The 24682-nt window shown below is 42.5% G+C and overlaps 1 protein-coding gene across 5 annotated transcripts in view; it reads left to right on the top strand.

Moving 5' to 3' along the window:
- Positions 1–8265: 8265 nt before the first annotated feature.
- RNASEH2B (ribonuclease H2 subunit B) overlaps positions 8266–24682 on the top strand; it is an 84340-nt gene continuing 67923 nt past the window's right edge. For 3 of the 5 annotated variants that reach the window (XM_082859654.1, XM_082859653.1, XM_082859651.1), the window contains exons 1-2: positions 8266–8528; positions 22153–22200. In XM_082859654.1, coding sequence (XP_082715780.1) covers positions 8465–8528; positions 22153–22200 — 112 coding nt within the window. In that variant the 5' untranslated portion in view covers positions 8266–8464. The remainder of the gene's footprint in view (positions 8529–22152; positions 22201–24682) is intronic. The other 2 variants (XM_082859655.1, XM_082859652.1) reach the window with 1 other exon arrangement.

Here is a 24682-nt window from a genome sequence, read left to right as displayed (position 1 = left end):
GAAGACTATTTGTACTTTACAGGTTGTACTTAGAAGGTTTAAAACCTTTAGATAAAATTATCTTTATAAGCCAAAATAAATCATAATTAATACTTACTAGTTATTTTTCCTTTCATAATTATTCTACAGCAATTGTTCTAATTTTTAGACTTCAAAAAATTTACTTATTCATCCACTAACAAGAATTTACTGAGCATTGATTATGTGCCAGTTTCTGTGCTATGAGAAGATAAGACAAGATAGACAGGGTCCCTGCCCTCATGGACTTTACAGATATTAACTAAATATGTAATCACAGGGACAAGTTTAATTAGTGCTGTGACAAGTGCTCTCCAGTGCCCTTTTTCATCTTCTTCACATATGTGGCTCCTTCCTTCCTGCAGGGTCTCAATGAAAATGTCATATCCTCTGAGAATCTTCTCCCCACCTGCGATTATTCTCTGGTACAGCTCAGAGCCCTGATTTAAGATGCTATCACAATTTACTCTTATTTTGGTTATTTTAGACAGTCTGTCATCCTAACTAGACTAAAAGCTCCACAAGGACAAAGAGCCTGTCTATTGTCCTACCATCTTTGCTGTCACTTGCCAGCCCCTAGCACAACACCTGGCCCATAGATGGGACTCAACAAACATTTGCTGAATGAGTGAGTGAATACGTGAGCCACGAAGAGAAGGAGACCTAAGAAATGAGTAGTCGGGGCTTCCCTGGTGGCGCAGTGGTTGAGAGTCCGCCTGTCGATGCAGGGGACGCGGGTTCGTGCCCCAGTCTGGGAAGATCCCACATGCCGCGGAGCGGCTGGGCCCGTGAGCCATGGCCGCTGAGCCTGCGCGTCCGGAGCCTGTGCTCCGCAACGGGAGAGGCCCGCGTACCGCAAAAAAAAAAAAAAAAAAAAAAAAAAAGAAATGAGTAGTCTTTGGCCAGGAAAGGAGGACGTGAGAGGACTTTTGGGTGGGAGTGGGAAGAACTTCCCGGCAGAGGGAACACCTTGTGCCCAATTTTTGAGGGTAGAAGGAACACGGCATGTTGCAGAGGCAGAAAGAAGACCTGAGAGGCTGGGGTCACGGTGACCTAGTGGTGGGCAGGGGTCAGCTCATCTTGGTGTTGAATGCCAAGTTGAGGATTTTAAATTTTATTTGTTGGAAATTGTTGGAATTTCCAACATTGCTGGAAATAAAGGGGTTTAAGCAAGGCAGTGACTTGTTCAGGTTTTCACATCATCCACATTTCAAGTGCTTAAAAGCCACAAGTGGCTAGCAGCTACCTTAACAGAGAGCACAGATATAGAGCATTTCCATCATTGCAGAAAGATCCTTTGGATAACACTGTGGGAAAAATTGGACACTTGCTGTGTGGTAAGTGGGTTGGATTGGAGGGGATATTTCCAGGGTACAATAAAACTTGAACCTATACAATGGCAAATCTAAGAACTTTTTGCAGTGGCAAAAAAATATATTTAAAAGTATAACCTAGTTGAAAACAAATTTTGCGTTTTGAAAGGACAATTTAACGGTTCCGAAAAGTACCAGTGCTTATATACTCATAAAACCAAGCTGTTCTCAAACATTTTGAGAAACTCTCAAAACATTTTGAGATCGAGTTCTAAAATTTGCACTGTTTTCTAAAACAAATATATCTAAAGATTGGTCTGGAGATAATGAACAGAAATCTATTAGCAAATTTACTAATTAGGGTCATGTCTACGCTTCTACAGAAACATTAAACATTTGTTTATTTGAAGTAAAGTCTCTTTAGTCAACTACCATAAATATTGGCTGCCTGTCAGAAATGATGTACCCGAATTTCACATGTTTTACATTTCCTAATAGTGACTTAGCCCACACAATATTTTTATATGACGACAGCTGTCATGAAAGCAGAGTATCTTGTATATACATTGGCTTTTGATTAATGAGCTAATGGTGGTTCCCTGTTTAAAGTCATTAGGCCTTATGTATGTTTAGCCAAAGCTCACTCAGAGTTGACAATGATGTTGATTATGTCATCCACATGTTAGGGTGTAGCCAAAATGATCATATTACTGATTAGCAGTGCTCTTTTAACTGTACATCACAACCCATTACTAGGTTGTGAAATCAACTTAGTAAATGTTATCAGCATTGAATAAAGAAAAGAAATCTAATAGCCTAGAATTAGAGTCCATTGAACATAATGTGTGTAAGTATTGGTTTGTGAAGCTTCTGTTTTATTTGTATGTGTGTCTTTTGGGTGATGCTGTAAAATATATTTCTTACTGTGGATTACAGTGGAAAGCTTTTGAGCGACACTGGGCTTCTTTCACGTTTTTAGTTGCAACTATGCTTGGTTGTTCTACCTTTTTCCCTTTTCTTATGCTTTATTACACTCTTTTAGCACTCCTTGGTCAGCCCTCTGGGGAATCCCATTTTACCCCCTCCCATGGCATGTAAGGTTCTCACTTCTCCAAACTCATCTCCTGCTACCTCTTCCCCTTGCTCACCCCATTCAAGCCACGCAGACTCCTTTGCTGTCCTCGAATGTGCCATAAAAGCTGCAGTCTGGAGCCTTTGCACTGGCTGTTCCCTGTGCCTGAACACCCTTCCCTCAGATATACGCATGCCTAACTCCCTTTCTTCCTTCAAGTCTTTGCTCAAATGTTATCCTCTTAATGAGGCCCACCCTGATTGCTTTATTTAAAACTGCAACCCTCTTAGTTCTCACAAGCCCACTTGCCCTGTTGTATTTCTTCCCGACACACTGCTGGCCCTCTTCTACTGCACTATAGAATGTGTTTATTATGTATATAGCTTCTGTCTCCCTCTACTAGATGTAAACCCCAGGAGGGTAGGCATTTTTATATGTTTTATTTACTGATATAGCCCAAGCAACCAAAACAGTGTCTGGCACAGAGTAGGTGTCAGTAATATTGTAGAATTAATTTAGATTGGCCCAAGTGGAGAGAGAGAGAGAATGAGAGGTACCAAGCACCAAATACAAAGTAACAACCAGGAGATTGTTATTTCATTATTAGGTTATTTCCTGCCTTTTATCAAAAACTTCTAAAAATTGAAGTTTGTACGTACTTTTAAAGGACAATCGTTTTATTAAGTTCTTAAAAAAATAGGAATATTTAATAAACTAATGAAGGAAGACTGAGTTTTCAGGAATGTCACATGGTCACTGTAATTACAAAAGTCAACATGAAATTGACTATTATTCTGTAGAAGATGCAGCAGTTCCTCTTGAAATAGTCACTCATTACTTATTTTTGCTGTTGAACAAAACAGGGTGGAATTCACATTACCAGAAAAATTGTTAATCTTTTGCAACAGGTCAGCTATATTTAGCAGTTGCAGTTCCTATTTTCAGCTAGTTCAACAGAATTAGTTAATAAAATATCTTATTACTATTTGAAGAGTATTTTACTTGTAGGCAGAGAACAGCAGCAATGTACTGTTTCGACGTTATAAATGAATGTGTATCTTTTAAGTCGCTTAATTATGAAATTATTAGTAAAAGCAATCAGGACTTACCAAAAAGAGAACCAGAATATTATTGTTTTAGCACCTAGGAGGAAGCACAGAGTAAAAAACAAAAACAACCTAGAAATTAATAATATTGCTATTATCAAATTAAAAATATTAACTGAACAATTTTGGAAAATATATCAAAGTAGAAAGAAATGATTAAAGGACAACTATGGTTAGATGTTAGTCACCAATCTTTTATTTTTATTATTCTTCTTAGTTGTAATCATATTCTCTATACAAGTTTGTACCCTGCTTTTGAAAATTAATATTTAAATGAAAAAAAAATTTTAATTAAAAAAATAAAAACTATGATGGATTTTGTAAACAGGAAAAAAAAGAAGTCAGTATGTTTAAAAAAATAACAATAAAATAAATGAAAAATAGCCAGCATTTTGGCATTTCTCCATTCGTTAACTTGTTAGGTAACTCACAGCATAAAAAACATGTCTCAAAAACTCTGCACTGCAGAAAATATTAAAAGCACATATAAAAGCAAAGTGAGAATAACTAGGACATCGAGCTATTGAAATTTTCTGAAGTGTATGGTGATTGCTTAGGCTGTCATGCAGCAAAATATGTAATTATCTGACTATCTGATTCACTTGACCATGGTGGCCTAGCCCTATAGGTAGTTCAGTTGCAAAAGTACATTTTGGAGCTTGAATTGCCTGAATTTTCTTACTACCTTAATTTTATGTGAATGTATGTAAGGTTTATAACTGTACACACACACACACATACACACAGGGAAATGAGTAAACACAGTGGCAACCCCAAGTTTAGCCCAAGACCACCAGGAACACCCCTGCAGTTGAACGGGAGAACACAGGCCATGGGAAGTCAGGGGCGTCTTACTAGATGGAGGATGTTGGGAGGAAGCTTTGGAGGGTTGGGCTCTGGTTAGGTGACTTGGGGAGGGTCTAAGGATGCAGGGATCCACTCTAGTTTGGGTGCTGTTAGAAAGTGGTGTCCCAATAAATCTCCTCTATGGGGAGGGGGGAGCTGGGGTGAGGGTGAAGCTGGAATTAGTAAAGAAGGAGCAGTCACTCATTTCAGCTAACAGATGAAGTGTTCAGTATTTTGTAGGTGGCAGAGTGACCTGTGTTTGTCTGTGCTTTGCCCAAATCATGAAGTGGCCTTGCTCTGTCCTCATTTTATTGTGGTCTCAGGACAGCCTTGTCTGAGGCGGGTGTTCTGGGAGATTTGTTTAAGATACTGGGAGAGTCACCATGATCCAGCTGGGAGCCCCAGGCCACCTTCTGAATGTCTGGGGCTGCTCTTCTTTCTTTCTCAATAGCTTCAGTCATTCTTGTTGTTCTATAACTGGCAGATCTCACAGTTTTATATGTGGGTATTTGCGTACAAATTATGCAACCTTTTGCAACATGTAGGATCCTGTTTTGGGTTGGGTTGGATAAGAGAGTGAATATAAAGGAAATATTCTCCCCAGAAAGAATGGTTCAGTACTACTGCTTGGTCTCTTTTCTAAATAGTTGGCCCTTTTGAGAGCTGATGCCTTTCTCCTCCCCATATGATTCTCCAGTACCGTGTTGCCTTCCCTGTTGTCCCTAGATGAGCATTTGGCAACAAGATAAAACACAAGGCAACAATTCTTTCTTAGGATGAAAGTGATGATAAACATGGATTTTCATTCTTATTTTGTTTTGAAAGAAGAATTCTCATAAGTGTTTAATAATCTATTAGAGAAAAAAAAATCACTACCCTTAGTTCAAGCTCTCTCTGTTCTGGTCACCACTAAGCACTGGTAGAGGTCACTGGACTCTGAACTGTTTTTAAAAATTTTCCCCAGTTCCTTTTATTTTTCCACTAGAAAGTGAACATTTCTTATTTCTGGCATTTAGAAGAGTTTCTATGTTTCTCTACTCAGAGGTATTAATGTTGCTGTTCCCTTCTTATTCCTTGAAGAACGACCTGCTTGTCTCTTTGCGTGTTAGTATAACTAGTATAAAAATTAATTTATGGAATATTTTATGATATACTAGATGTAATCACTTTGTTCTTGTTTAAAACTTAGGAATGGCACCGGCCACACTGACTGTTACCATAACTGCCTATCTATCCACATACATGTTTATTCAAAAATATTTGTGGAGCATATGCTATGTGCCCATACAGCTTTGTCCTAGGCATTGGGACACTAGGGAAGGAGGGAGGGAAGGTTAAGAGCACAATTTCTGGGTTGGAATTCCTGCCACTTGCTGGTTGTGTGTGTTGGGTAATTAGTTGATCTCTCTAAACTTTACATTCTTCCTCTGTAAAACGTGGGGATCATACTGATACTTCCCCTTAAGACTTTTGGGAGGACTGAAAGAGTCAGAGTTACATGTTCAGCGCAGTACTTGTCACAGTTGGTATGCAGTGAAAGGCATCATTATTTTTTGAGGATAAACTGGTGAATTATTAGATGCTGTCCTTCCTCAAGGAACTGACTGAAAATCAGGCTCACTCCTTAGTGAGGTAACTGAGAAGACTGGAGGCATCTCATTCATGGGGAGGATGTTTGGAGACAGGAAGTGGAGTGCAATGAGAAGGTTTTGTCTCAGTGAGCCTGATATATGATGAAATGTTGTCTAGGCGAAGTGGAGGGTGAGAGAAAAGGCAGAGGAATGAGGCTAGTTGAGAGGAGCGTGGTTCCGACATTAGGAACACAGTGTCAAGTGCTGGATGTGACAGAGGGGGCAGTTCCTCAGGGCCAGACTGTGGTCAAGGTGGGGAGGGAGGGAGGCGGTAGAAACTGTGGCTGGAGGGGCAAGTGAGAACCAGATCTCACGGGCCATGTGTTCCAAGCTTAGTACCTTGGACTTTACCCTGACGACAATAGGAATCTTGAGCCAGTCTCCAACATCACCACTGGTCCTCCTTCCAAGAAGGTACTTAAATAATTTTTTTAAGTGAATAAATGAAATTGCTTAGAGATGTTTGTTGCAGCACATTTTTTTTTAAAAAAGTTTTCATCCTTGGACCTAAATGTCAGAGAATGTATTATACTCTCATTCATAGGACATAGTGACAGTCATCCACGTGCACCCTGGCCCCTTTTGATTTTTCTTGCCTTCTCATTCCTTATCCATCCCCAATCCCATTCCCCTCCCTTTTAAAGGCACCCATTTCTTATGTGATACATGGCCTTAAATGTGCATATATCCTTCTAAAAGATATAATGTTGTTTTATGTGTGTTTTTAATTTACCTACATGGTTTTCTGCCATAAATCTCTTCCTACTTCTTTGTTTCCCTCTTGATATAAAGCATCCATGCTGTAACGTGTGCATCTAGTTCATTGCGTGTACCTCTAGTTCATTGCTTCAAACTGCTGCATAGTCCATATATAGTATACATTGTAGCATTTTTTAGAATAACATTTTGAAATAATCTAAATATTGTACACTAAGGATTGGTCAAGTAACCTTGGTACATTAGCAATGTGAAATAGCATGTCTTCAATGACAGTTCTGGATGCCATGGGAAATGTGTTCATGGCAATGCTAAGGTACAAAAGCAGACAAAACTGTCTTTGCATTGTGAAAACAACCACATAAAAACACATGTTCAAACAGCCAACGGCTGGAAAGGATCAGAAAACGATGAAAACAGCTCTAGAGCAATACCAATCTGCTGCCTGCCCCAGAGTTAGCATCTGGGTCCCCCTCCTCAACCAGAAAGGCTTCCTCTCTGCCAGGTGTGTCCTGCAGTCAACTTGAGCTGCATTTGTCTCCCCTCATGGGAAACAGGACTGAAATAAAAATATCTTTTCAGAAGGCTGAGATAGATCTAGTGCTGCACAATTTAACTCCCTTCAAGATTAAGCAAAAAAAGTTAAGTGCATTAAGAGTTATGTATATTCTCTTCCATTTATGCAAAAAAAAAAAAAAAGACACATAAACTTGTTTTTGAATGGAAGAATTCTGAAGAACAGACAAGAAACTGTTAACAGTGATTGCCCCTGGGGAGGGGGCCTGGGGATCTGGGGTAGCAGGGAGTCATACTATTCTGAAGTATGAGACAAATATTTATTATCTTCTTTCCTAAAACCATGTACTATTAAAATTTTATTTTTAAAAGTTTAAATCCCGAAATTTCATGACTCTTAACTTTTTGAACATCGCTTTTAAAAGTCTTAATTTTTAACTCATTACAAATCAATGTCTTCCAAAACAACAAATGCACGTTTTGAGCCTCAAACTGTGCCCCTCTTTTTCGTAATGAGGACTAACCCCAATTTGAGGACCGCTTTACATGCATTTTGTTATGAATCACAAAGCACACCAGATTCTGACATTAATTCCAAGGCAGAATGCAAATGATATAAGGAAACGTTGACAAGGAACGGTGGCATTAGGATTCCGATGTGATAGCTGTTGTCCTTAACGTGGATTTGCTCCACGCTTTTCCTCCCGCTAGGTGTGCGCGAGTCCGCCAGCCCTCAGAGGTGGCAGGCGTCATCCCTCCGGGAACCCCTCTCCGCAGAGACCCGGCCTCGGCCCGCTCTCCGCAGGGTGGGGAGTCCCTGGGCGGAGGGCCGCTGGGGGCGGTGACCGGGCGCCCCGAGACTGAGGCCACCCCGCGCGCCGCCGCCGCCGCCGCCAACCTGGGTCGCCGCCCCCCGCGCCGCGTCACTGGGCGCCGCGGGTGAGCACCTACCATTGGCCGAGCCGCGGAGGGGAGAGGCCGTGACCCTTCCCCGCCAGCGGGCGACGCGCCAGTGGGCCGGCGGCCTGGGCCTGGCGCTCAGTTTAAAAGCTTAACCGGGACCGCTGGCGGGCTCCGGAAACGAAACGAAATTCGCCCCGCTGGCCGCCCTCCGGACCCCGCCAGTCCCTCCGCGCGCCGCGCTCCCCGGAATCGACCCTTCTCCCGCCATTTGCCACCGGGCTCTCGCTGAGCCCGCCCTCCCAGGGCTCAGAGGCCTGCGGCCGCCGGAACCGAACGGGCGGCATGGCGGCAGGCGTGGACTGCGGAGAAGGGGCTAGCGCCCGGCAGCACGTGTTCCTAGTCCCAGGTAAACACGCCCGTCCCGGGACGGCGGCGCGCCCGGCCGAGGCCGGGCCTCCGGCCCCGGGCGGCCCGGCGCTAGAGCGCGCCAAACAGCGGCTGGGACGGCTCCCGGGCGGGTTCTCGGCGGCGGCGGGGCGCGCCTCCTCTGGCCCGCGGCCCCCGAGCGCGCACCCCAGAGTGTTCACGGGTCAGCGCAGAGCCGAGGCGCAGCCGGAACAGGCCATGCGCGCCCCTCGGCCGCGCGGGCGGGACCCGAGTGCCTCGCGGAACACGTGGTTCCTCATCTTGGTTACAAGTGCCAGCAGCTGCGCTTTTCAAAACCTCAGCAGGAAGCGCAGAAACCGACCAAGCGGATTTTCCCCGTTCTGGTTCTTTGTGGATCCATCGGGTGGGCTGGAGGGAGCGGCCCAGGTGGGGGGAGAGCAGTGCGGGTTCGGGGCCTCGAGGCCTGGAGGTGTCTGCTCTTGGGGTGTAATTAGGAATCCCCCACTCGACAGCTGGCTTGGCGGCTGAGTCCTACTGGATCGGAACCTAGGATCCAGTAGGTCCACATTGGCCTGGAGGCTGCGCTGTCTTAACAGGATCCCAGCCCTGGGACAGGCCTTGGTTTGTGAGGCAGGAGGGGAGCTGGATGGTGGCAGGGGTTAGGACAGGGGTGGTTCAGAGAGGTTCAGGCAAGTAGCTAATGACAGGAATGCTGGAGCCAGTATTTTCAGCCTCCCCCGGGATGATGACCACATCCAGGGTCTGCTGGGGCTTGGGATGATGGACATCAGTTGCCACCTATGATGGCATGAGGTGGCAGAGTAAATGGAGTTTGGAACCAGGGAGTGCAAGACAGAAAGGTTTGGCCTTTTCATAGGATGAAACACTGATTTGACGGCATAACATTGGCTATAAGGAAAACCCATTGTTTTCTTTATGTAACTTTGATATTTAGCTTAGCAAATACAGTATTTTTGCAGTAAATGATACTCTGATAACTATATAGTCGCCCAGTAATCTAGATTTTTATGATGGATATTGAAAATAGTTACATGACCACCTGTCAAGACTATGTTGTGCATGTTTAACTTTTCCTCCCTTTATAAAGAAGTGTACCATACATAACGTGTACCAGTTAAAGTGTGCAACTCAATGAACTTTTCATATGTATACACCCCTGTAACCATTCCCCAGGTCAAGACCTAGAACTTTTCCAGTGAGCTCCTCTTGCCTGTTGGTAGATAGCCTCAGTAACCTCTATGCCGACCTCTGTCACCAGAAATTTGTTCTGCCTGTTTGGATAAGTGTGTGTTAACTTTGTACCTGGCATCGTTTACTCAGCTGAGGTCCACCCATATTCTGTGGAGCAGTAGTCTGGTTTGTTGGTTGGTTTGTGTTTTCTTTGCTGGGTGTATTTTATTGTATGCATATTCATAATATTTATCTCCACTACTGTGGGTGGATGTTCGGATTATTTCCCGTTTGTAACTGTTACGAGTTACACTTCTAAGAACACTCTTTTATGAGGCTTTTGGTAGATGGAAGTGCTCATTTCTCTGCAGTATAGACCCAGGAGTGGAATTGCCGGTCCTGGATATTGTATGTTCAGCTTTGGTAGACTCTGCTCAACAGTTTTCCAAAGTGCTTGTACTGATATGTACTCCCAGCTGTTTGTGAGAGTTCCCGTTGCTCCATATCCTCACTAGAGATGTTTGTAGTTTGTATAGGAAAAGTTAGTGCAAAATTCAGGGTTTTCACAGAATCTAGTAAAGGGCTACCTGATACATGCTTTACAGTAGAAAACATCTCTTCTCACTGTTGTCACATCAATTCAATGAGATTTTAACGGTGGGAACTCATTCAGAATCAAGTGCATTATTTTTATTCAGATACACACAATGGCTGAGAATAATTTGAATTTCTTATCTTGTTCTATTTAATCAGTATTGAAATTTTCATTCTTAAAGTATGTCTGTATCCTCACCGTATTAAACACAAAAACCTTTAAGATCATTTAATATTGATTGCATCTCTGATAACTGTTGGTTTAATATGTCTACTGTCAGGCGGCGAGAAGAATTTCAGTCTAGTTCCTGTTCAAAGCTGAGTTGAATTGTGACCTTCCAACTCATTGGAGGAGGCTGAGCCAGCTGTTAAGGAACTGTTAAAGAAGAACAGTGTGGTCAGGCAGGCTGGTTCTGTAGGACTTAGAACTTGAGCTTCTAGTGCCTGTAATTCTTCTAGCTGGACTTTACTGCCATCTGCAGGCCCTGGGTGTAGAAACGCTGGTGGTCTGATAGTTAACTGCTGTGCAACTATGCTTCTCAATCTTGAGGGCATCAGTCATCTGGGGAGCTTGGCCCCATCCCCAGAGTCTCTGATTCAGTAGGTCTGGGGTGGGGGCCCTGAGAATGTGCATTTCTAACAAGTCCCCACCCCACCCCGCCCAGTGCTGCTGGTGCTGCTGGTCAGAGGACACCACTAGGAACCACTGAAGTAGGACCAGCCCTAGGGAGCTGGATTGGGAGATAGGAACAGCCAGCCTCAGATTTAGCTGTCTTTCTGGCGGGTCAGAATTTCCATGGTCAGGGGAGTGCATGTAAGTACAGGGTATGAGGCCCATCTTCACAGATGTATTTGTTGTTTTTTCCAGCCTATGGGAAGTCATCCCCAGTAAGTTATGCATTTAAGAGATGGAGACTATACCCTACCATAGGGCTGTATTGTATAGTAACAGAGGTCTCTCTGCCACTCGTTTTCAGTTTGTCTGGAAAAGTCAAATATCTCAGAAAAACAAAAGCTGAAACTTGGAAGGGATACTTGGAGGTGGTCGGACGTAGCCTTGATTTTCATAGGCCAGTGGAGATAGAGCTGCCTTCCGTTTCAGCAGGGTCAGCATTCCTTGCACTTTGGGATGATCTCAAACGTTTCTCCCACACTCCCTGGAATACTAGCCTATTCGCAGCTTTGGTTACTGTAAGAGACCGTGAACATCTCAACTTTTTGGAATAAGGTAGAAGTTTCCATCTCTCTTTGCTGCCCTAAAAGTAAATGTTTAAGTTATATTTTTAATATTTTTCTCTAGTCCAAGTTTTGTACGCTTGTCAGTCCTAATAAGTTGGAGTGGATGCCAGCGTGAGAGGCCAGCGGGAACAGATTCACTGAATGTAGGAGAGAAGACTGTGTTATATGCTTCTGAGGCTGAACTCTGTTACTTAGCCATCTCCAAGGAAATGTTAAAGCATTGGGAAACCCTAATGTTACTTGAGGAAAAAGGGAAAGACAGAAATGATCTCAGGATCCACTTAGGCTGAAATCATCCCCCAGTCAGCCCCCTGATTAAAGAGCCTCCAGGTCAAACTGGAATTCAGATCACATCTTCAACTGTAGACAAGTTTCGCAATAAACTTATTCCCCTTCATTTTATGAAAATACACATTTAAAAGTATTTTAGGAAGAGTATTTCTCTTTGTTATTTTTTCCCCCCAAGATAGCATAAGTAATGCCAGTTTCTGGGGGGTAGAGGAAGGGGTACCCTTTGGGAGATAATCCCAGGCCTGCCTGCCTACCTTAGACATTCCAAATACAGTAATGACCCTTTTATGTGAGGTGCCATGATAATCACCATAAAATGTCATATTTGTCTCTCCAAAAGGAACACAAAAATAGATTTGTATAACTGCAAGCTTTAGAACTATATTCTAATTAAAGGATTAAAAAAGAAATCAAATTTAAAAGGAAAAACTAATTTCCTATTTAATAATGGAGAAAATTTATGTTATTTCTGATTAGAGACTTGTAGCTTTTTAATAAACCCACAAGAAACACCTCTTGTTTGAAAAGTAGAAGTTTAAAGTATGTGGCAAAGGAAGAATTACTATAGACCCAAATGACTTTTCAATGACCCTAAAAAAAAAAGAAACTTTTTTCCTCTTTTACCTGAGGGCATGTGGTTAGTCTCAGAAGAAGAAGCAAGTATTTTGTTCTTTGTCAACAGTGCTTTTTTGCTTGTATGTATGTTTGTGTTTAGAAATATACCTCGTGGGCTGAAAGCTTCCCTACTTTCAGAAGAGCTTTTTCACCAGGGAGGAACCTGCATTAACTTGGCCAGAGATAGGGAACCTGGAGGATTCAAGTGCTCACTTTAGACAACTTCTGAATCATTCAGCTCAGCTTCTTGGAAGATTTGTCATTTACTGAATAGTCTCCTGCAGGCTGTCAGCCGTTAGGGAGTCTCTGAGTTTTCCAGCACAGAGTGTATTTAACATTTTCCACACAAATCCTGAATCTGGCTTTGTCTTTATGAAACGTTTTTGGAGGGAACCTGACTGACCTTTCTCAGATGGCCACTCACTGGATCTGCTCCCCTTGCTATCCGAGCACATTCTGAAGTGGATGGACTTAATCAGTTGCCAATTGGTATAACTGGGCTGTTTCCAGAGCCTGATCTTGTCATGCTAGTAATTGTTCCAAAAGGCCCCTGGACATTTATAAGTCAGAACTCATGACTCCCACATATTTATCCTCCAGGGCAGAAAAAAATTCATAAAAGGAAAGTAAGAAATGTTCATGATTTTTTTTCCACTTCAATTGCGGAATAGGGACTGAATGGGTTTTCCCCGTATCCTCTGAGCTTTAACCATGCTGTTAAGAAACAAACAAACAACAGTGTTCTTGAAAGCCTGGCTGTAATAAAACACACCTAAAACTAGATTTATGCTATTTATGAGCTCTGTGTCCTTGGACAGATTGCATGCTCGTTGTAAAGCCTCGATTTCCTCATCTCTGCAGTGGGGAGAACAGTACCGGTCTCACGGGGTTGTTGTCTGTTGCTTTGAATTACACATACGCTCTCTCTTGTACCCCAAGCTTTTAGCCTCCCTGGCCTGGGACAGAGCAGGCATTCAGTAAACATTTGCTAAAAGAATAAATGGCTCACATTCTGTTTCTCCCTGCAGCCTTTGTCTTTGCTCACACTGTCCTTTTTCTTCCCTTTCCATTTCCATCAACTTTAGTTTCCATGAAGCTAAGACATTTGTATGTATCACAAAGTGAATTCCAGTGTTCTTTTTTCTATTTCTGCCTTTATTTTACTATCTATTCTTACTACGTATTTATTGGAACACCCACTAAAATACTTAGCGATATTGAGGTTGCATAACTTCTCTTTCTTTGAGTGCGCATGACTTTGTGTCTGCCTGGACCCCTACCCACTCTTTCCCACGTTCTCTGCTTGGCAACTGCGTACTTATCTTTTAAACCCAGTGCAAGTGTCACCTCTTCCAGGAAGCCTTCCTTCTGGGCCTCTCCCCGTTAGTGTGCAAGTTAGTGGTACCTCTTAGACCACCTACACATTTCATCGTCGTTATTCAGTTCACTGTCATTTTTATATGAGTATGTATGTATTGGACGCCCAGTACCTGCCAGAAGCTGGGGAGGATCCAGGCACGTTCTCCCCGGGTGGCCCCCGTTAGCTCCTCATTGGTGGGCTCATTGGCCTTAAGCTTCAGAACCCAACCTTGCCTGGTACCTCTGAAAGCAAGCATGCCACCTAGGCCTTCCAGCCTTCAGAGGTCCTTTATATTTGTTTTTAAATTATCTTTGAAAGTGCCTTTCTGTTCTAGGTATGACTGTTCGCTAAAGTGGAGTGAGCTCAATGGTGAAAGGGTCCGATATGCTCTGAGCCTGTTTCCTTACCTGCCTCCGGAACTGCTAGAATCCAGGCTGGCTGAGGGCTCCCCAGCCAGAGTTGATTTCCCTGCGAGGGCCTGAAGTCCTCACAACATTTGGCAAGACTCTCTTCCATCGTCAGTTGCTCTTTTAACTTCAGTTCTGACCATCTAACTCTTCACTTACACGTTTTTTTCCCAGTGGTTTTTTTTTTCATTAAATTTTTTTATTAGAGCGGTAGTACGTACCCAGTGTAGAAATTTTAGTAATGCAGAAAAATATACAGAAGAAAAGAATTTGTCCATCATCCTGCCACTGAAAAATAACAATTTTGGAAGTATTTTTTCCAGGCTTTTTGTGTTGTATGTATCATAGAATGAATTCCAGTGTTCTTAAATTTTTTCTCATTTTTCTATTTCTGCCTTTATTTCACTATTTACTCTTACTTCTTATTTGAGGGAACACTGACTAAAACACTCAGGGACACTGAGGTTACACAAGAGTACTGTCTGGTTCTGTTTACTATAGTTCTACATAGAATTAGAAAAAGATGGTTAGACTGTTTTAATGGGGAGCTAGGGGGCTGAAATTTTTTTCTTTTAATTTTGATAAAGACAGAAACTCAGACAGTGATATGAATAAAGCTGACAAAGAATCTGTAGGTCGTATTTTGAGCACTGAAGAGGCTTGTTATGAGTTTACTTATAACAAATATACCAAATAAGAAGTACTGCTTCACAGAGTAGGCAGTACATACTTGAAATGGATTATCTTTTTTTTTTAATATCTTTATTGGAGTATAATTGCTTTACAATGTTGTGTTAGTTTCTGCTGTATAACAAAGTGAATCAGCTATACATATATCCCCATATCCCTTCCCTCTTGCGTCTCCCGCCCACCCTCACTATCCTACCCCTCCAGGTGGTCACAAAGCACCGAGCTGATCTCTCTGTGCCATGCGGCTGCTTCCCACTAGCTAGCTATTTTACATTTGGTCGTGTATGTAAGTCAGTGCCACTCTCTCACTTCGTCCCAGCTTACCCTTCCCCCTCCCCGTGTCCTCAAGTCCATTCCATACGTCTGCGTCTTTATTCCTGGCCTGCCCCTACGTTCATCAGAACCATATTTTTTTTAGATTCCATATATATGTGTTAGCATACGGTATTTGTTTTTCTCTTCCCTTTTTTTTTTGCGGTACGCGGGCCTCTCATTGCTGCGGCCTCTCCCGTTGCGGAGCACAGGCTCCGGACCCACAGCCTCAGCGGCCATGGCTCACGGGTCCAGCCGCTCCGTTGCACGTGGGATCCTCCCGGACCGGGGCACGAACCCGCATCCCCTGCATCGGCTGGCGGACTCCCAACCACTTCGCCACCAGGGAAGCCCCTGTTTTTCTCTTTCTGATTTACTTCACTCTGTATGACAGACTCTGGGTCCATCCATCTCACTACAAATAACTCAATTTCATTTCTTTTTATGGCTGAGTAATATTACGTTGTATATATGTGCCACATCTTCTTTAACCATTCATCTGTCGATGGACATTTAGGTTGCTTCCATGTTCTGGCTATTGTAAATAGTGCTGCAGTGAACATTGCGGTACATGTCTCTCTTTCAATTATGTTTTCTCAAGGTATATGCCCAGTAGTGGGATTGCTGGGTCATATGGTAGTTCTACTTTTAGCTTTTTAAGGAACCTCCATACTGTTCTCCGTAGTGGCTGTACCAATTTACATTCCCATCAACAGTGCAAGAGCGTTCCCTTTTCTCCACACCCCCTCCAGCATTTATTGTTTGTAGATTTTTTGATGATGGCCATTCTCACTGGTGTGAGGTGATACCTCATTGTACTTTTGTTTTGCATTTCTGTAATGATTAGTGATGTTGAGCATTCTTTCATGTGTTTGTTGGCAATCTGTGTATCTTCTTTGGAGAAATGTCTATTTAGGCCTTCCGCCCATTTTTGCACTGCGTTGTTTGTTTTTTTGATATTGAGCTGCATGATCTGCTTGTATATTTTGGAGATTAATCCTTTGTCAATTGCTTCATTTGCAAATATTTTCTCCCATTCTGAGGGTTGTCTTTTCGTCTTGATTATGGTTTCCTTTGCTGTGCAAAAGCCTTTAAGTTTCATTAGGTCCCACTTGTTTATTTTTGTCTTTATTTCCATTTCTCTACGAGGTGGGTCAAAAAGGATCTTGCTGTGATCTGTGTCATAGAGTGTCCTGCCTATGTTTTCCTCTAAGAGTTTTATAGTGTCTGGCCTTACATTTAGGTCTTTAATCCATTTTGAGTTTATTTTTGTGTATGGTGTTAGGGAGTGTTCTAATTTCATTCTTTTACATGTAGATGTCCAGTTTTCCCAGCACCACTTACTGAAGAGGGTGTCTTTTCTCCATTTTATATTCTTGCCTTCTTTATCAAAGATAAGGTGACCATATGTGCGTGGATTTATCTCTGGGCTTTCTATTCTGTTCCACTGATCTATATTTCTGTTTTTGTTCCAGTACCATACTGTCTTGATAACTGTAGCTTTGTAGTGTAGTCTGACGTCAGGGAGCCTGATTCCTCCAGCTCCGTTTTTCTTTTTTTTCTTTTTTTGTGGTATGCGGGCCTCTCACTGTTGTGGCCTCTCCCATTGCGGAGCACCGGCTCCGGACGCGCAGGCTTGGTGGTCGTGGCTCACGGGCCTAGCCACTCTGTGGCATGTGGGATCTTCCCGGACCGGGGCATGAACCCGCATCCCCTGCATCGGCTGACGGACTTTCAACCACTGCGCCACCAGGGAAACCCTCCGTTTTTCTTTCTCAGGATCACTTTGGCTATTTGGGGTCTTTTGTGTTTCCATACAAATTGTGAAATTTTTGTTCTAGTTCTGTGAAAAATGCCATTTGTAGTTTGATAGGGATTGCATTGAATCTGTAGTTTGCTTTGGGTAGTATAGTCATTTTCTTCCAATCCAAGAACATGGTATCCATCTGTTTGTATCATCTTTAATTTCTTACCTCAGTGTCTTATAGTGTTCTGCATACAGGTCTTTTGTCTCCTTAGGTAGGTTTATTCCTAGGTATTTTATTCTTTTTGTTGTAATGGTAAATGGGAGTCTTTCCTTAATTTCTCTTACAGGTTTTTCGTTGTTAGTATATAGGAATGCAAGAGACTTCTGTGCATTAATTTTGTAGTCTGCTACGCTACTAAATTCATTGATTAGTTCTAGTAGTTTTCTGGTGGCATCTTTAGAATTCTCTATGTATAGTATCATGTCATCTGCAAACAGTGACAGTTTTACTTCTTTTCTGATTTGGATTCCTTTTATTTCTTTTTCTTCTCTGCTTGTTGTGACAAAAACTTCCAAAACTATGTTGAATAATAGTGGTGAGAGTGGGCAACCTTGTATTGTTCCTGATATTAGAAGAAATGGTGTCAGTTTTTCACCATTAGGAACGATGTTGGCTGCAGGCTTGTCATAGATGAGCTTTATTATGTTGAGGTAGGTTCCCTCTTTGCCCACTTTCTAGAGAGTTTTTATCATAAATGGGTCTTGAATTTTGTTGAAAGTTTTTTCTGCATCTGTTGAGATTATCATATAGTTTTTATCCTTCAGTTTGTTAATATGGTGTATCCCATTGATTGATTTGCATATATTGAAGAATCCTTGCCTTCCTGGGGTAAAGCCCACTTGATCATAGTGTATGATCCTTTTAATATGCTGTTGGATTTGTTTCGTAGTATTTTATTGAGGATTTTTGCATCTGTATTCATCAGTGATATTGGCCTTGGATTATCTTGAGTGGATAAAGACTGAAAATACAATCAGATGCAGGAGGGGTGAAGATAAATTCACAGAACTATAGTGAACATACAGCCTGGCCAGGATGTTTTGAAAGCCATTTGAGCTTGAATTTTTGAAGACAAGCATGGTTTTCTGCAAACGACCTTGGTGTGTTTGCCATAAATAGGATGCCAGTTTGAACGGACCATGAGTCTACCTTAGTATGGTAATTACTCTTTCTTTAGTGTGGGGCCAATGCATCCTGATTGTGTATTAGAAAGCGTGACTGATGCTTCTTCAGGACTTCCTTAGTAGGGCCACGTGTTCCTAAGAAGGGCCGGCTGTGTTGGGGGCAGGGTGGCGGGCTGGTGGAGAGCTCAGAGACCTCTGGAATAGGGCATTGCAGTACCAGGAGGTCCAGGGTTTCTGCCTCTCTCAGTGTTAACTTCCTTGTCTCAAATCAACTTCTTCCGATTCCTGTAAAACAGGCTGCATACACCCTGCACCCAAGCCCCAAGCCTCCTGGTGTCTGCTGGGAGAAGCGACCCCTCTTTTCTTAGTTCTTTGTTTACGGTTTTCAAGACAGGCTTCTGACCAGCCCCTGAGATCACTTGTAACCCTAGCCTCTACCCACTATGAGCTGTAGCCAGGGAGGGGTGAGCTCCACTACCATTACAGGTGGGAGAGAGCGATGGCAGAGGGCGCTGAGGGTAGGGAGTGTTCTGTCCAGAGGAAGGAAAAGGTGCAGGATGGACAGCACAAGAGCCGACCACTGCCCTCCCTCTCCAGTGAGACCCGCTCCGGCCAGGAGCCTCAGCCACGTCACCCAGCCTGTCTCAGTCCAGCATTCTGAGTTTCCTGTTAATTGGTGGTCTTTGAATGGCATAGAGATGTGGCAGAGGTTTATTGTATGGAGAATTGGGTTTGGCTATAACTTATACTCTCCTTCCTTTGCCAAGGTTTATATAATTTTTAGGATACCTGTCTCCTAGGCCCGTATCTTGCATCTCTTATACCATTGTAATACACTCTGATGATATTGTGTGTTATTGTATTTGACCCTCACAGTGACCATGGGAAGTAGGCAACACAAGCTTTATTATCACCATTTTACAAGACTCAGAGAAGTCAAATAATCTGCCCAACATTCAACAGGAATTAAGTGGCAAAGACTGTCAGCTCTCCTGCGTCCTCCAGGGCCCCTGCTCTGTGCGCAAGGCCACTCTGCTGGCCGATGATGGTCCTTGCCCCTGTGGGAGAGGTGGGAGGACAGGAGGGCTGGGTGTCCTCTGTTGTCAGTTTGATGACCAGGAACCAGGCACACCTCCTCTCCATGAGCCAGTGCTATTGTCATTGGACGTCCCAGTCAGGTCTGTCCTTTCTATCTCACCAGAATTTTCCTGCTTCCTGGATGTCTCAAGGCCTCGGCTCCATCTCTATATGTTGCTGTTCTTTGTGGCTTTGAGTTGGCTACAAACTTGAAGTTCTGCATCAGTTTCTTCTTCAGTGCACAAGCCATTCCTAGAAATGTGGCCATTGATAGGTCAGCCCTAAAAGAATGGAGATTTTAATCTTCTATGGTCTTGGCAAAGGCCATTTTCTTCAAAACTTCAAAATGAAAAGATATTCTTAGAGGAACCCGGTACTTGGAAATTCTTTTTCTATTGCATGCCACTCTCTAGCTTTTCTTGGTTTGCCTCCTGTAGTGTTTGAGGAAGCTGAGAGCTTCAAAGCCAGGAAAATGACCCAGATCTCTTTGATGGCAGTACTAACATCTTGGGAAAGGAAGGCATATAGTTATTACTGAAATTAGCATTCCTGGAAGCGGCAAGTAACTTGGAAATTATGCTGATTTGTCTTGCATGCATCGTATTTGTGTCCTAGCAAAGCGTTCCCAAGAAGGTATCTCTGCCAATCAGGCAGAAGGGAACCAGTGTGTCTGAATATATTCTAATGGCTGAAGTCTAAAGAAAATGAACTGGGACCTGTTTAGGGCATATTGCATGAGTGTGAGAGTGATAATCTCTCTCTCTCTCTCTTTTTTTTTTTTTTCCTATTGGATCTTCATAAGAAACCTGAATAGCCTTGATATGGTATCTAAAAATAAAATGAGTGGTGCTTTGATGTCTGTTCTTTCTTCTCCGTTTAACAGGGGGTGTGTGTTTCTCAGAGCTTATCTGCTATGTGCCAAAAATCGGACAGGGTCACGAACAAATGCCCATTGCTTCCAAGTCATAAGAACACTTGGCAAAAAGGTGGCTCTCTCTCTCTCCTGTCTCGTGTCTTTGAACTTTAAACGATATGAAGAAAGTCTTAACCAAGAGAGGGATAAAAACGAGCTGCCAAGTTTAAAAACTAGTTGATAAATAACTTCATATCAAGTGTACAACACCCCATACTGTATACTCTGCAGATGAAAAATAATGTTCCATTTTGGCTTGTACAATACTTCACGAGTAACTTTTCAAACATACTGAATGTTTAAGTCTATGCATTGATAATGTGCTGTGCACTCTAATTTTTAAGCATTAAGATGTCATAGATAATTGGGGGCAGAGGATATATGCAGCAGTGCATAGGGTATTGTAATCGCTAATAACATCAGTTTCCTTTTTTTTCCATTGGTCAAACTTGACTTTATATGTTTTTATCACCAGATGTTTCTTGTATCCCACAACAAATTTCTCTCATCCTTCTTTTATCTATTTTTTGATCCTTTCCTTTTCTCTTTCTCACTTTCCTTAGCTCCCCCTCCTTCTCTTCCTTCTGCTGCACCCCTGACACTTGGGGGGTACTGGCTGGATTGGAGTGGGGCAACTGACGAGAAAGAAGCCTCTGAGGAGGACAGGACAGGAGGGGGACAGATGAGTTTGAGATGTTGTGTCATAGGAGAACAGTTATACCAAGATAATTACTGTGCTTCACAGCCGCAGTTTTGTTTCCTGAGTTAAGAAGGAAGGATGGGACTTCAGATTAAGAGATTCTCTAGGGCTTCCCTGGTGGCGCAGTGGTTGAGAGTCTGTCTGCCGATGCAGGGGACACGGGTTCGTGCCCCGGTCCGGGAAGATCCCACATGCCGTGGAGCGGCTGGGCCCGTGAGCCATGGCCGCTGAGCCTGCGCGTCCGGAGCCTGTGCTCCGCAACGGGAGAAAAAAAAGAGATTCTCTAAAGTGTCATAGTTTAAAATGTTTGTTGCCTGATTTAAATCTTGGCTCTGTGTATAGCTGAATAGCTCTGTGACCTTGGACAGGTTTCCTAACTTTAGGCAAATTTATCATCTACAAAACTAGGAGTTAAAATGGTACCTACCTCATAGAGATATTACAAGGATTATATGAGGATTATATATACATATAATCTGATGAATATATACGTGTATATACACACATACCTCATATATATATATAATGTCTGGTATACAGTAAATGCTGCATACATATTAGCTTTTATTTGTTATTTTACATTCACTGGACACAGTTGTCTCTTTGTCATGGGTATATTTTCTTTAAAGTTCAAACGTCAGGAAAGTAGCAATCAGAGTTTCCTTTCTGTTGAGGTATTTAGATCAGGATGGTAAACAGATGGAAGATTTGCCGCTAGAGTTTGTGGTGACCAGTGGGACATAAAATTGGATCTTTATAGAGAAGGCAGAGACCATAAGAAAACTGTGTGGAATTGGTTAGACATCAACTCAAGAGGCAGGGCTTGAGATAATTGGAAGTTTAAGATATTATTGAATCTGAAATGCCGAAAGAGACTGAGGACCTGCTTCTGATTTGTCTGATTTTTTTCTGTTTTTGTAAAATACTCTTTTAGCCAGCATGGCTTATGTCATCTCTTATGTAAGAGAAAACAGTCAAAAAAAGAAAGTAAAGCTTACTCTTTAAAAAATGAAATGTGAAGTCTTATTTTATTCAGCATGGTTTTAAAAGACGGTGTTTCACATGAGTAAATTTTCCATATAAATGAAGTTTGGCTCCTTAAATATAAAAACTTGCTTTTATCATTTCTTACTGAGCTTGTTCTAAAAACCAAACAACACATTCATGTAACATTTATCGAGCATATTCCATGTGCCAGAAACTGCTGGGTACTTTACTATATGTTATCCTAATTTTTGCACATAAAATGCATTGTGTTCTGGCTTCTTAAAAAGAATACACAAGCATAATTTTATTGCGCTTTGCTTTATTGCACTTCACAGATACTGCATGTTTTTACAGATTGACAGATTGTGGCAACTCTGCGTTGGGTAAGTCTGCTGGCGACATTTCTCCAACAGCATTTGTTCACTTCATGTCTCTATGTCACATTTGGTAATTCTTAGAATATTTCAAATTTTTTCATTATGACTGTATTTGTTATGTTGATCAGTGTGATCTTTGTTGTTGTTACTACTGCAAGATTACGACTCACTGAAAGATCCAATGATAGCATTTTTTAGCAAAATTTTTAAATTAAGATGTATTTTTTTTAAGCATAATGCTATTACACACTTAACAGACTACACTATAGTATAAACATAACTTTTATGTGCACACTGGGAGACCAAAAAGTTCTTGTGACTCGCTTTATTGCGATATAAGCTTTATCGTGATATTCACTTTATTGCAGTGGTCTAGAACTGAACCCACAGTATCTCCGAGGTGTTCCCATACTGGTCCTAATTTAGTCTGCTCTTGGAAAGCTAATTGTTAGGCCCTTTGGTAGTTCTGTGCTTGGAATTCTTGACTTTTATGTTTTGATCTTAATATTCCCAACACATTCTTAATGTTTCCACATAGTTAAGAGCAAGGACACTGGTTCTTAATTGAGTGCTTATTGCATGTTCTAGCCACTTTCACATTTATTTAAGCCTAACAAAAACCTGTAAAATAATTACTATGCCCGTTTTGTAAATGAAATAAGTGAGGCATGAGAGGTTGAATATCTTGCCCAAGGTTACACTACTGAGTAAGAAGAGGAGCTGGGAATGGATTATGGATCTGTCTGACTTCAGATCTTGTGTTCTTTCTATGCTGACATGACAAAGAAATAGGTATCAGTTAAAAATAGGTTTATAGGGCTTCCCTGGTGGCTCAGTGGTTGAGAATCTGCCTGCCAATGCAGGGGACACGGGTTCGAGCCCTGGTCTGGGAGGATCCCACATGCCGCGGAGCGGCTGGGCCCGTGAGCTGCAATTGCTGAGCCTGCGCGTCTGGAGCCTGTGCTCCGCAACAAGAGAGGCCGCGATGGTGAGAGGCCCATGCACCGCGATGAAGAGTGACCCCCGCTTGCCACAGCTAGAGAAAGCCCTCACACAGAAGCAAAGACCCAACACAGCCATAAATAAATTTAAAAAAATAGGTTTATAGAAGAAAACCCTTCTTTACAGTCCCAATCCTACTTTTCTGATTCTTTCCCATTATTCTAAAAGCAGATATTTTTTGCTTCCCTAATTAATTTACCTATCCTTCAGCTGTGCTGATGTTGCAGGTAAAAGTTAGAAAAACGATGGAGCTTCCAAGCTTGGTGGGTGAGGAGCTAGCCCATGGGATAACCCAGGATTTTCCAAATTTAAATGAAAAATTTTAAACTATCTTTTTTTTTTTTTTTTTTTTTTTGCAGTACGCAGGCCTCTCACTGTTGTGGCCTCTCCCATTGCGGAGCACAGGCTCCGGACTCACAGGCTCAGTGGCCATGGCTCACGGGCCCAGCCGCTCCGCAGCATGTGGGATCTTCCCAGACCGGGGCACGAACCTGTGTCCCTTGCATCGGCAGGCGGGCTCTCAACCACTGTGCCACCAGGGAAGCCCTAAACTGTCTATCTTTGACAGAGCCTTTAGCTTATAGTCAAAAGTAATTTTGTGTGCTTAAGGGACACACACAAAACTATCAACTAAGGGATATATTAGAAGTATTATAACAATATGAGTTATGTTTTCATACTAAGTCTTCAAAATCTGATGGCGGTAGATCCACTCCTCCGTAAAAGCAGTGAAAACATTGGCAAAGATGTCCAAAATCAACTTTTTCAGAACTCTTGAAATTAGCCAAAGGCTTCCAACAATCCGAGGAGTGTTTATTCAAGAAAAACTGCTGAATCTCACTGAGCAAGGTTTGTGGCATTGCAACTTGAACTGCTCCCATCTCCCTTTGCTCAGATCTACCGTAACCTTGAAAACCAGCAGGCTTGCAACCACTGGATGGGCAGGCCATGTTTGGGGCTCCTCAAAAAAAAGTCCCATTCCCAGAGCATTGTCCCTATTTGACCTGTCTTCCAGCTCCCTGGAAAAGCCCTGTTCACAGGGCATTGTTGTCATTTGACCTGACTGGAGCTCAGAACTCACTCGGCAGGAAAACCCTATCCCCAGGACCTTTGTCAAAAACACTCAGCAGTAATTGATACTCAGCTGCTGAGGGGGCAATGCCAGTTGCGGAAATGAGAACCTGGCCAAAAACTTAAAAGGAAGATACGGGAATAAAATCTCCGTAAAAGGCTTTGAAAAGCTCTGACATATTCCTAGGGAATTACAGCACTGTGCACACATGCAAGGCTGTGTGCATACCTAGGAAAGACCTGAGAAGCCCGATTCTCTCACCTCTGACGGACCTTGAGGCCCAAGGGAAGCAGTAAATAAAAGCTAAGGCAGAAGTTTAAATTGCCTGAGTGTTGAAGGCATGCCCCAACACACATGAAGATCCCCTCAGCAAATGTTGGGAGACTTTTTGGTTCAAAACTTTTAAGGATATCT

This window comes from Leucopleurus acutus (genome assembly GCF_964270905.1).
Source record: "Leucopleurus acutus genome assembly, chromosome: 18".
NCBI classification, from domain to species: domain Eukaryota; kingdom Metazoa; phylum Chordata; class Mammalia; order Artiodactyla; family Delphinidae; genus Leucopleurus; species Leucopleurus acutus.
Note: the sequence above shows the minus strand (reverse complement) of the source record. Positions and strands in the feature narration are given on the sequence as shown.